The 13,270-nt window shown below is 39.9% G+C and overlaps 2 protein-coding genes across 4 annotated transcripts in view; both read left to right on the plus strand.

Annotated features, from left to right (window-relative positions):
* SNCAIP (synuclein alpha interacting protein) overlaps nt 1-13,270 on the plus strand; it is a 148,395-nt gene that overhangs the window by 46,078 nt on the left and 89,047 nt on the right. Inside the window, exon 1 of one of the 3 annotated variants that reach the window (XM_076008315.1) lies at nt 9,508-9,999. The exons of the other annotated variants lie outside the window; for them this stretch is intronic. The gene's annotated coding sequence lies outside the window, so the exon portion shown is untranslated. Of the gene's footprint in view, nt 1-9,507; nt 10,000-13,270 lie in introns of those variants that run through there. 3 annotated transcript variants of the gene reach the window in all.
* LOC142873758 (uncharacterized) lies at nt 10,012-13,037 on the plus strand. The gene has a single exon (XM_076008318.1). The coding sequence runs from the start codon at nt 11,522-11,524 to the stop codon at nt 12,491-12,493; it is 972 nt and encodes a 323-aa protein (XP_075864433.1). The 5' UTR covers nt 10,012-11,521; the 3' UTR covers nt 12,494-13,037.

Here is a 13,270-nt window from a genome sequence, read left to right on the forward strand (position 1 = left end):
TGATATCTTTCCAAAAGTATTAACTGCACCAACTTTTCTCATGAAAATATGTGAAAATTTCATGAGCATGCATTTCACTTATTCAACATCACTTTCTCTGACTCTATAAAGCCTACATCTTTTGCAAGCTTTGCGATTTCTCTTCCAACCTACTTGCACTGCATTTGTGTCATATTAAAGGAGGGTTTGAAACTTCCCACAACCAGTAAGCTTCCAAAGATGTTGATTTAATGGACATAGAGAGAAGGCAACTTATAAGCTGGAATGTTTAAAGAGGTGTTTTTTTAAAACAGCCAATTCATGAATATTTTCATGTTATGATGACTTTAATATCCATATGCAACCTTGAAACTCCCGTTGGAAGTTGGACGATCAGGCCTGTCTGTGTGGAATTACTGTTATTCCCCCAGTGAAGAGCTATATCACTGTCCTCAAGTCCCGACATGATCGTTTCCAGCGTGCTTGCTCATGCCGTCCCCTAGGTTTTCCAGAACAGCTTCTCCATCAGCATGACTGGACCCTCTGCTTCCACATCGCCACTTCCTAATGACAAGCTAGACACAGAAAAAGGCAGGAAATCTATGTCATGCCCTATGTCAGCACCATCACCTTTTAACTATCTATAACACTGGTCAGTAATCATTAGAAAAGAATGACTTATGTAACTTTTTACTCCTGAGGGATGGATTCAGTTTGGGGACAAGAAAAAGAGAAAGATGATATATGTGAATATTCTAAATTTCAGCTGCAGAATCCTATTTTCTGATCAACACTGACCTGGGTACATTGAGTAATTATACTTATCTAATTAATAGGAGTATTATAGTCAATCTATGATGAGAATAATAACAGTAATAACCAACATCGATTGAGCACTTACTTTATTCATCACTATTCTAAGGACTTTGCCTATACTATCTTATTTAATCTTCACAGTACCCTCAAAGGTAAAAATGTGCCTATTTTACAGATGAGGAGGACACTGAGTTCCCACCTCTGAAATGCCTATGAATGGTGGGTGATGGAGTAGAAATCTCTCAAGACCGTGGGATGAATATGGATGTTTTTGCCCATTGAGATACCAAGAAAGAGAAAGATTGTCACTGTGGCTCACCACAGAGGGGGTGTTGGGATTTAGGAATCTTGAGTGTTTTCTGACCCCAGGAATAGAGCAAATGGAAGTAATAACGAAGAGCCACATGTTTTCTCTGAGAAGCTTGGAGCTCTTCAGAGGAACTGTACAGTATTGGCTTGAAGAGAATTATAGTGGCCTTGAGAACAAGGAAAATTGAAGGCTTGTCAATAGAAATGGAATGTTTGAAGTCAGAGAATTCACAGGAACGTGTACTAGTTACCAAGTGCAGAATCAGATTAACTGGGGGAGGAAGGAGCTGGAGAATGTCTACATTTCACTGGATAACAAGGATGGAGAGAGCCAGGAGCTCAGTTGGAGTTTGAACCCAAACGAAGCAGAGGTTCCAACTGAGGCTGAACTGAGCATAAACCATGCTCAGGGGCCTTGGCAATGCCCCCCTTGATGATGACATTATGACAATAACACACGCTGCAGCTTGCGTTCCAGCCAGCTTCACCTTGGGGGATGGAGGTAAAAAGTTTGATAGGGGCTTCATTTCCAAAAAATGCAGTCAAAAGGGGAAAAAAAAATCTATGTTTAAAACATTAAATTGAGTTTGCTGGTATCATGGCTTCTATTTTTCTCACTGACTTGATTGTGCTCAGTGCCAATGATTCCAGTAGTCACATACTCATGTTGCCTTGTCTGTTCTACCAGTTGGCATTGCTCTCTGGAAGGGACTTGGTCAATAAGTGACAGAGCTCTTTCTCCTAAGGCCCTGTGTAAGGTGACTGGGATAGACCAGGGCCCTGGTGCCTGAAGTTGGCCCCTTTTGCCATATGGCACCTGAGCAAGTTAGGCCCAGGAAAGGGGTGTAGAGCTAGAAGTGAACACAAGTGTGTTTAATTTGAGGATCCAAAGTAATGTAGATATTGAGGGTAAAGTAAGAAAGAAAACAAAATCTCCATTTTCCACAGCACTTAGAACAGCGTTAGACAGTTGTGAGGAGTTACGAAAAACATCTCTTGATTGATTTGAAAATAATTTGAAACTGGGAAATTTCTTAAACATACCACATTTAATGCATCTAAAAAATAAGCATTTATTTTCAAGTTTTTTTTGTTTTTTTTTAATTTACAGGCTTTATTCTCAAAATAATGCTTTTGAAGTACAAGTGTTCTTTTTTTTTTTCTTTTTTTTATTTTTTATTTCGGCATATTATGGGGGTACAGATTTTAAAGTTTCAATAAATGCCCTTCCCCCCTCCCCCCATAAGTCTGAGCCTCCAGCATATTTTCGAGTTTTTATGGTTCAGATATTGTACCTAGATGGGAGACTTTAGCTGGATATTCCAAAGATTGTGTAACCAGCATTCTACTCTGTGTCTCCATGAGATCAATTGCTTTAATATTTAGTTGCCACATATGAGTGAGAACATGCAAGATTTATCTTTCTGTGCTTGGCTTATTTCACTTAATGTTCTCCAGTTCTGTTCATGTTGCTGCAAATAACAGATTTCCTTTTGCATCTGAATAATATTCCATTGTGTATATGTACCACATTCTCTTTATCCATGCATCCATTGATGAACAGTTAGATTGATTCCAAATCTTGGCTATTGTGAATAGCGCTGCATTAAAAATGGGAGTGCGGTTTTTTTTTTTATATACTGAATTCCCCTCCTTTGGATATTTATACCCAGCAGTGGGATTGCTGGGTCATATGGTAGTTCTATTTTTAATTTTTTGAGGAAACTTCATATTGTTCTCCATAGTGGTTACACACTAATTTACATTCCCACCAACAGTGTATGAGGGTTCCCCTTTTTCCACATCCTTACCAGCATTCCGTTATTACTTTTCTAAATAAAAGCCATTTTAACTAGGGTGAGATGATGTCTCATTGTAGTATTGATTTGCATTTCCCTAATGACTAATGATGTTGAGCATTTTCATATACCTGTTGGTCATTTCTGTGTCATCTTTTGAGAAATGTCTATCAGATACTTTGCCCATTTTTAATTGGATTATTTGATTTTTTTCCTACTGAGTTGTTGGAGCTCCTTATATATTTTAGTTATTAATCCCTTGTCACATGGGTAGCTTGCAAATATTTTCTCCCACTCTGTAGGTTGTCTCTTCACTTTGCTGATTGTTTCCTTTGCTGTGCAGAAGCTTTTTAGCTTGACATCATCCCATTTGTCCAATTTTACTTTTATTACCTTGCTTTGGGGGTATTACTCAGGAAGTCCTTTCCCAAACCAATGTCCTGAAGCATTTCCCCAATATTTTCTTTTAGTAATTTCATAGTTTCAGGTTTTATATTTAAGTCTTTAATCTATTTTGATTTTATTTTTGTTTGTGGCAAGAGATAAGGGTCTGGTTTCAGTCTTCTGCATATGGATATCCAGTTTTCCCAACACCATTTATTGAAGATAAATTTATTTATTTATTGGCACCTTTGTTGAAGGTAAGTTCACTATAGATGTGTGGATTTATTTCTGGATTGTCTGTTCTGTTCCATTGGTCTATGTTTCTCGTTACTACAGCTCTATACAAAATTATACTACAGTATAATTTTAAGGCAGGTAATATGATTCCTCCAATTCTATTCATTTTGCTCAGGATAGCTTTGGCTATTCTGGGTCTTTTGTGGCTCCATGTAAATTTTAGGATTGTTTTTTCTACTTCTGTGAAGAATGTCATTGTTATTTTGATGAGGATTGCATTGAATCTGTACATGGCTTTGGGTGGTATGGACATTTTTAAAATATTGATTCTTCCAATCCATGACCATGGAATATCTTTCCATTTTGTTGTGTTCTCTTCAATTTCTTTCATCAATATTTTATAGTTTTTATTATAAAGATCTTCCATTTTTTTGGTTAAGTTTATTCCTAGGTATTTTATTTTGTTTGTAGCTATTGTAAATGGGATCGCTTTCTTGGTTTCTTTTTCAGATTTTTTTTCTGTTGTCATATATAAATGCTACTGATTTTTTAGTGCAAATAAGTGAATTAGTCAGGGTCAAGTCAGAATAAACAGAAACCACTCTAAATATTTCGAAAAGAGGCAAATTAAAATAGAGAATTAGTTACTCCAATTCCAAAAGAGCTGAATCACCAAAATAAGCCAGATAAGGCAATACTGTGACTGCGTTCAAAGGAAAGACATCTATTATCATCCACAAGTTAGGGCCTTACAAAGCTAGAATCATGCTGTGGCTGCCTTATGAGAGCTGATGACATATAGAAGACATTTCCTATAGCAAGTCAAGTGTGTGTGTGAAAGAGCATCAGATTAACCACTAGACCACCAGGGAGCATTGTGTGTGTGTGTGTGTGTGTGTGTGTGTGAGAGAGAGAGAGAGAGAGAGAGAGATTAAGGCCCTTCTCCATGCCCTCAACTTTTCTGCCTGAGCATGCCATTGGCCTGACCTACCTGGAAACCAGTTAACTGGCAATGGAGCTTAGGAAATATAGTTTCCTGAGAAAATATATCTGTGAGTAAATAGGCAAATGATTGCACCATTCATTGGCAAGTGAAAAGCCAAAGGGATTGGATGACCTGGTGTGATCAGGAGATCAGTATGATATATACAGAGATAACAGCATAAGCCAAAACACCAGGACAAGAGACAACATGAAATATGCACAGAATCTCTATGTTATAGAAGTTTCCAGTGTGAGTCAGACATTGATAGGAGCCTAAGAGTAGGCAGGCACCCAACATGGAGGGCTTCATGTGACTTTTGCAGGAGGTGGCCATCTCCCTATGGGCAGAGGAAAAACACTGAAGGGTTTTTCAGTAGGGAAGTGTCAAGAGCATATTTGTATTTTAGGTCACTTTGACAGTTGTGTAGACTTAGAGAATGATTGGAAGAAGCACAAATCTACTAATTTCTTTGCCATTAGTCTTATCCTTATTAAATTCATTCAAACAAGGAACAGTGAGAAGCAGCAGTAAGAAAATGGTAAGAAGGTTGTAAAAGATAAAAATTTAATTGACAGGATGATTGGATGTGCAGGTAAGGGAGAGGGAGGGGCCAGGGATGATACCCAAGTCTCTAACCTTAGCTGAGCAGAGGATGGTGGTGTTGCCAATTAAGGTTAAGTTTGCATTGGGGAGCCTATGGGACATCAGGAGGAGATATCAGGTATCAGCAGTTGAGTGACAAGAGAAGTGGACCAAGACTTTTGACCATAGGAAACAAAAAATATTTAGAGCCCTAAAAAAAAAAAAAAAAAGGAAAGAATGTCAGAGAAGTCCAGGCATGGTTGGATTTAATGATAGGAGATAGATCATTTTCAGAAGAAAAGCTATTAGAAACTAAATTGTGCTGGATTAGGAAGTAAAAGAAAGGCAAGAAAGTGGCAATGGTGACTGTAGATGCCTCTTTTGAGAGTTTGGGTGAGAGTTGAGAAGAGATGGAATGGAATCCAAAGTTGGAGTGAGTTTCATTTGTAGGGTTGCTGAGACTTGAGGATGTGCATGATCAGGTGCAAAAAACCAGAGATGAGTTTAGTCTTTGGATGACATAGTAGAGATAGAGATCAAGGGGCTCAGGGCTGGGGTCAGGCCTGGGAAAGCTTAGGAGATTTTTCCACAGCTGCTTGCCAAGGAACTGAGCTTATGCTGCAAAGACAGCACAGTTAGCATTGCAGTCTTTGGCAAAGAGCCCATGCAACACCTTCCAGTTATAACCAGGAAGCACCTCTATTGTGTGTATGATTTGCAGAGATAAACAGTAGCAAAAACTAGCAGTTGTATAGCACTCTGCAACCTTCAAATGAGTTCAGAGGTTCATCTTGTTTGTTTGTTTATTTGTTTGTTTTTTAACAAACAGGGTCTTGCTCTGTTGTCCAGGGTGTAGTGCAGTGGCACCATCATGGCTTACTGCAGCCTCAAACTCTTGGGTTTAAGTGATGTTCCTGCCTCTGCCTCCCAAGTCTCTGGGATTACAGTTGTGAGCCACTGTGCTCAGCTCCAGAGTTTCATTTGAGGCCCATGATCATCTCATAGTTGTGTGTATAGAAACATACAAACACATACACATACATAAATACAAGTGTACACACACATGTGTCTGTGTATATTTTATTCTCTGAAAAACTCCTTTTTGGGAACCTGAGACACAGAGCAGATAGGACTTGCCAAACTTTTCATAATCCATACATGATTTAACCCAGATCTGCTGGCTTTGGAGTCTGAGGGCCATCTTTAACAGACTTTGTCATTCTGATAGACTGGCTTAGAGGGTGTCAGGTGTATAGGCACTGCCCCCTCTACTTTACTTCCTGGTTCACCAGGCATTTCAGCCTCAGATAGTCTGGGGGCCTCTCATCTACACCTCTAGTGTTCCAGGTAGGAAGTGGTTTCCTTGAGCACCATAGAGTCCATCTTCTTATGGTGGACGCCCCTCCCCTCCCAGCCTCCGTGTTCCCACCTCAGGCTTCCCCGGCTTCTGCCCACAAAGCTGTCCTCTCTGGGGCTCTTCCTTTCCACACACAACGAGGAGAGGTGCCTCTGGAGTTCTCATTCCGGGCAGACTTCTTCAACATGGCCTAGTTCTCAAATCCTCTCATCTTTCTTTGCTACCAAAATTTCGTCCAGTTTTTGAATCCAGCATATCCAGAAATCACAAATTGCTCCCCATTTCTATTCAAGGCCCTGCCAACCCACTGCTTTTTGGAGCCACACAAATCTGGTGGGATTCCTGACTCAGACACAGACCAACTGGAACTAACTGAACACGTTACTGAGCCTTATTGAATCTAATAATACCTCACAGAGTGATTGTAAGGGTTTCGAGAGGTAACGTATGTGAAGGACACAGCCCAGTGCCAGGCTTAATAAATCTCAGCTCCCTTCTCCCACCAGAGTGCTCTAGAGCTCTTCTCCACATCTCCCAGCACTTAGCACAGTGATATAATTAGCAACATTAGTATATCTGAAAGACAGTTGCTAATTAATTGCTCTGGCCCTAGCCAGCCTGAAGTTCCTCTCCATTCACTTCTAATTTGGGGTTAGGGATTTTTAGTCCTACCCTGGCTGGTCACAAAATCACTGCCTCAGAGAGAATTAAAAATAACTTTAGGCGGCCATTGATTACACGATAAAAGATCTGGAAATTCCTTCCATTTTGTTCTATATAAAAATGCAAATAGCAATTTGCTCCTGGCCAGTGAACAAATCAGACAGTTTCAAGCAACGTCTTTCTGAGAGTTAGTGAATTATCACCCTGGGTCAGACCGGCTCTGCTCTCAATAAGGCAAGCACTCCCCCAGATGCTCGATACTGATCTTCATTAAAATAAATTAGTGCTCTCTTATAGATTCAGACTCAGAATCAAGTTTCAAGCATCCCTTCTTAGAAGACATTTATTTATATTACATACTCAATTTAAAGGAGTAAATGCCCTTCCCTCAGCCTGCAAAGTTTGTTTATCTTAGCGCTACTGTGAGAACCGAATGCCCAAATGCAGGCAGTGTGTCTTACTTCTCCTCTGACCCAGCCTCCCATAAAGTAACAGCAGTCTCTAATCAAGAGGAACCCAACGTACTTTGAGATTCCCAATCGAAATCCTTAATATTAGAACTGCACATGTGCATTTGAGGAAACCTAGATTGCCTTAAGCCACACGGAAAGCATTTACATCTGAGCCACTTTATATGTGATTGCAAGTTAAAAGTAAATTCTAAATAACTTTTAGCAGTTTGCGATTTGGAAGACAGCCTGGGCCATGTAAGTTCTCCCTTAGTTCTTTTTCTGTTAAATCTTATGCCAAAGTAAATGGAAGCTGCAGAGAACCTTTGAACTCCTCAGTTCTCAAAGGACCTTGGTGAAGTTGGATTGGCAGAGCCAATGTTTGCTTTTCAAAGGGGGATTTATTTTGTCCACCCTTGAAGTGTCCACATCACAGTCACCTCCCTTGGTAAAGGGTGCAGTCTTGTTTCCTGGGTCCGCTTGGCTCTGGGCCTCGTGTGTGCCGCTGAGAAGGGGCTTTCTGCTGCTGCAAATGCCCATCGCTGGGCTCTCAGGGCTCCTGGGGGCTGGCACCCAGGTTTCCTAGCACCTCGCTTCTCAGTTTGGTCAGCTTTCTCTTTCCCCTTCCCAAGAGCTGCTGAATGCAAGAAGCCCGGAGTTCAGTGCCACCTCTTCCTGCTGGTGAGGGCAAGTGGCTTTATTTCTCCAAGCTTCAGTTTCTTTTTCTGTGACCTGGAGATTAAAAATAGTACAGTAGGCCGGGCGCGGTGGCTCACGCTTGTAATCCTAGCACTCTGGGAGGCCGAGTCTGGGAGGATCGCTCAAGGTCAGGAGTTCAAAACCAGCCTGAGCAAGGTGAGAACCTGTCTCTACTAAAAGTGGAAAGAAATTAAATGGCCAACTAAAAATATATGGAAAAAATTAGCCAGGCATGGTGGTGCATGCCTATAGTCCTAGCTACTCAGGAGGCTAAGACAGAAGGATCCCTTGAGCCTAGGAGTTTGAGGTTGCTGTGAGCTAGGCTGATGCCACAGCACTCTAGCCTGGGCAACAGAGTGAGACTCTGTCTCAAAAAAAAAAAAAAAATAGTACAGTAGATTTCAAAATAGCTAGAAGAGAAGAATTGTCATGTTCCTAACACAAAGAAAAGATCAATATTTGTGATCCATGATGGATATCCCAGTTACCCTGATTGGATCCTTACACATTATATACAGGTATCAAAATACCACATGAACCCCCAGAATATGTACAACTATTAAATAATAAATGTATATGCTTAAAAAAAATAATGCAACCCACATGGATCTCTCTCTTCTGAACATTTTGTTCTTGTTCTCATGACCACACAAATTATTATAATTGTATTATTGATTTTTATAGATTATTAGTAAATATTATTTATTGACACATAAATATATTTATTATGCATGTATATATGTAATATATTGTAATATATATAATATATGTATTATACATTAGCATGTTCTTACTACTAGATCATATGCCTCTAGAAGGCCAGGACAATGGCTTACACCCTGTGGGCTATCCGTGGGGGGCACACGCGGGTGGGGGGCGGGGCTCAGGCTGTAAATACCAATGAAGCTTCTTCACTCCCCCACCGCTCACCTCCAGCTGTGCACCTCCCCCTCCATCAAGTTTCATAGAAAACAATTTTTGCACGAATGGGGGGTGTGTGATAGAGCTCTGCAGCCTGGGGGTTAGGGGCCACAGATGTGGCCTTACACCTCTGTATCCTATTGTCTCCTGGTTAACAAACAGAGTATTATTCATTAGTCAAACAAACATGCACAAAAATTAATTTTGTTCTCTATATTTTAATGTGTGCTGTTTCTCTAGTATAGAGATAACTCTAAACAAAAAAAAAAAAAAATGACACATATTTTTTGCACCTTTGCCCTAATACGTGTTTGCTTAACCTTGGAAAACCAATGTTTGCATAAGCTTTTGGTGGGAGAGTTTTACAAAACATGTTTTTACAGTTAGTTCTCCTATCATGTGTGTGAAAAATCAGTATTAATTGTGATAAATTGTTACTATTTGGGTATATTTGAGAAATAGCATCACATAAACAATTTCTCAATTCGTTACTCTAAAATTAAAATCTTAAATTAAGATGGGCTATATATTGCCTGCCATTTAGGGTTATTCTCTTCTCTACAGATTTACTTCAAGCAGTTTTGCCAGTGCAGGGGCTTCACTGCTGCTGGAAACAGGCTTCTTCCATTGCAAGCACATCCAAGCCCCGGGCTGTGGCCTGTTAGGAACCGGCTGCACTTCACCACCTGAGCTCCGGTCCTCCCACCTCGCATGCAAAAACTGTCTCCCATGACACAGTCCCTGGTGCCAGAAAGTTTGGGGGCCCTGTTAGTACATCTTCTTGAGCTGGTGTCCAGAATGCTTGGAGATCTTTGTCAGGTACAAAAGTGTAAACACCCACATTTATTATTATCATTGAAACAGAAGGAAGAAGGCTAATTGCCATTCAGAAATCTGTATGACTGGTATATTATAAGCTAAAGGAAATGCTTCTCAAAAGGAGTGCATTTGTGGGCTCTCGGTGTTGCATGTACCAATTATAAATCATTGGGAGGAGACTGAGAAAGGTCAACAGAAAATCTACAGTCTGACAGCATGTGTGGAGAGGCAGTGGCTGAGAACCAGTGATTTTAGAATCGGTCATACCAGGCTTTGATTCCTGTTGCTTAGTCAGTGCCTTGGAGCAATTTATTTTACTCTCTGGTCTTCTGTTTTCTCATCAGTGGGTCAAGAATGATATTAAGGATTAAATCAGATTAAATTTGTGAAGCAGAACATCAACACAGTGTCTGGCTCAAGTTGGTGTTAAATAGCAGCCAATATGAGCTTTATTATTGCGTTATTATTATTAGAAGCACAGGGACGCCTACTTAATTGATTATAATCGACACTGAGATAATGGATGTTTATTAGGGAAGAAAACTGTGTGGGGACTGCATTGGCTAACTATCCTAGTAGCCAATTAGGGAGAAGGGGGTTAACAGGACTGTCAGCCCCCAATCCTCGCCTTCCATCCAATGGGGTTATGAGGCCCAACTTTCCTACCTGCTTACACCGTAATAATCCTCTCCTCTGACACGCAGCACTAGGAGTTTTCCATGCCCTTACTGAAGGGGGTGGTGGATACCAAATACTGGCCTTATCTTTAGAGATTTGCTCATGGAAATAGTGTCCATGTTTATAAAAGTATCTTTTCTCTGCCTCCCTTCCTTCCTTGTTTATTCCCATCCCTACTTCCTTCACAAGTATTTTCTATCTTCTTCATTTGCATTCCTAACAAACACCATGAGATCAGAATAGGTAATAGTATTGCTGCTTTGCAAAAGTTATAGAAAAACTAGAAAATCACTCTACCTGCATAAATCTGTCCTCATTCTTAATGTGTCATTTTGTTATTTTGAATTCTTCATTGTTATGGAGATACCCCCTGCTTCCTTAATTATTTTCCATGAGTGGAATGGGGTAATTTCAATTTCTAGCCACCTTTTTTTTTTTTTTTTGCTGTCATAAACTTAATTTTATTCTCCCCCTATGGTTATTGAAAACTGTATCATACTGTACCTAGGAAATTGTAGTATGGTTCTATAAATACATTTCTGAGAACTTTTAATTAAGTGATGACACGTGGGACTTTCTCATCACGGTTAAGTCCCTGGAGATGACAAAGCAGAATCCTCTTGGGAAGCAGTCCCGTTTTCAGCAGCTCGTCACTCGAGTAAGCAGAATTCTGTTACAGACTTTGAACTGTTAGGGTGATACGAATCGATGAGTTTTGCAACATAGAGTGGATTTTTAAAAAACCCAAGTCTCCTCAGTAAAGACCTCTTAAAGGTTTTCTGAAAGCCTAATGACTTAAACTGAAGAGAAGACGACATTTGAGAGAACCAGTTTGGCGTTTACCATGAAGCCCTCTGCAGACGTGCTTGAGATCGCCGCCTGCACTGCTCTGATCCTCGTGAGTGTGGTTGGGAACGTGTGTTTGTTTTATTCCACAAGGAAGTGTATCACTGGACGTTTACAGACATCCTTTATTCTGATGTTCAGTCTTGTATTTGTCCACCTTATTAAAAACTTGGTGGTGAATGTCTTGAAAATTGTTTACTCTTCTGGTATCGTGTTGGATTCAGCTGGCTGCAAAGTCCTGCACTTCACAGCGGCCCTGACAACTTCACTGGCCATCTGGTTCATGCTGTGCTTTGCATTGCTGTACCACCGGAAGCTTTACCAAATTGCCCACCCCTTGAGTGAGGATCCAAGCCTGGACCAACAGAAGCATTCCTTGAAGGTGGTTTCTGCACTTTGGGTGGCTGGCGTGGCAGTGTACATCCCGGTTTTAATTTATGCTAGAAAACTGGAATTCCTGAATGCAGGAAATGATACAGGGCCCTTGTCTAGTAACAGGATTTACACGAATTGCCTAACTGACTTTGGAAACAAGCAGGTAGAGTTTTACTATGGGAAAATATTCTTAGTTCTGATTGATATTCTTCCCTTAGCCACTTTAGTCTTTGTCTGTTTCTGGATGTCTTTCCTCCTTTCGGAGAGAAAGAAGATGACATATGGTGACATCTGGATTGGAGATGATGATTCAGAAATCGAAATCCTTAGAGGGGCCAAGTTCAGTATTTTATTAATGTTGCTCATCACTCCACTTTGGGTTTCTCACTTTATCTTAGTCTATTTCTTTAAAGACTTGGCAGCATGTATTTTTATTCCAGCTGTTCTCACAGCCCTCTCTTCAGGCTTCTCTGCTCTCAGTCCTTTCCTGCTTATTTTAGTTAATTACAAGATGGAATTGGTGTCTTTCTGTGGTACCAAAGAGGAAAAGCCCACACCACAGCCTACGAATGTTGTTCTTTCTCCATATGCTTAATGGCAAAGGACTCAATTGTCATCACTGGAAAACAGGCCCTGTCGTTGGAAGGTGCAGCTGAAGTCTTCGTAGCCCTTGTAGAAAGACAGTTTCTGAAAGGGCCTCTAGAAAATTGACTCCTCTCCAAAAATAGACTTCTGAGGAAACTGTACAAGAAGAAGATATATGAACACTAAGTTATTATAAGTTGAAGAAAAATAGTAATCTTGACATTACTAATAACATTACATGTTATTTAGGACAATACCAAGATTTTTAAATGTAGAAATTCTAAAGCAGCTCAACAATGATCACAGTCTGGAAATGAACTCAACATAAATAATACATTAAGTATTTACTTTGTGAAAGATGTTATGTTAAAAAACAACATATTGTTGAAACTGAGGATAACACTTCCTAGCTGAATTTTTAAAGGTACATATGAGTCATCTTACGTTTTCATCTTATGTTTTTCTTGAATCCACACATACTGGAAGTGCATTAGGTAGGTGTACGGTGTTCAGTTTTTGCACTTTTATTAATAATAAAAGTACTTCATCTAAGGTGGAAAGTAGATTTTGTTCATTGTCCTTTTCCTACGTGTCTTTAGTAAATTAGGGCTAAATGAAAGCACTGAATTAAAGAACTAGTACTTGCTAAGACATACTCTACATATATGTATAGACATGCAAATATTTGGTTGTTACAGACATTCAGCCTACTATTATTAATCATTTAAAGATACCAAGCTATATACTCGTTTCCTCATAAAAAAGGACATTTATTTTATAGAGAATT

Source organism: Microcebus murinus, chromosome 11 (assembly GCF_040939455.1).
Source record: "Microcebus murinus isolate Inina chromosome 11, M.murinus_Inina_mat1.0, whole genome shotgun sequence".
NCBI classification, from domain to species: domain Eukaryota; kingdom Metazoa; phylum Chordata; class Mammalia; order Primates; family Cheirogaleidae; genus Microcebus; species Microcebus murinus.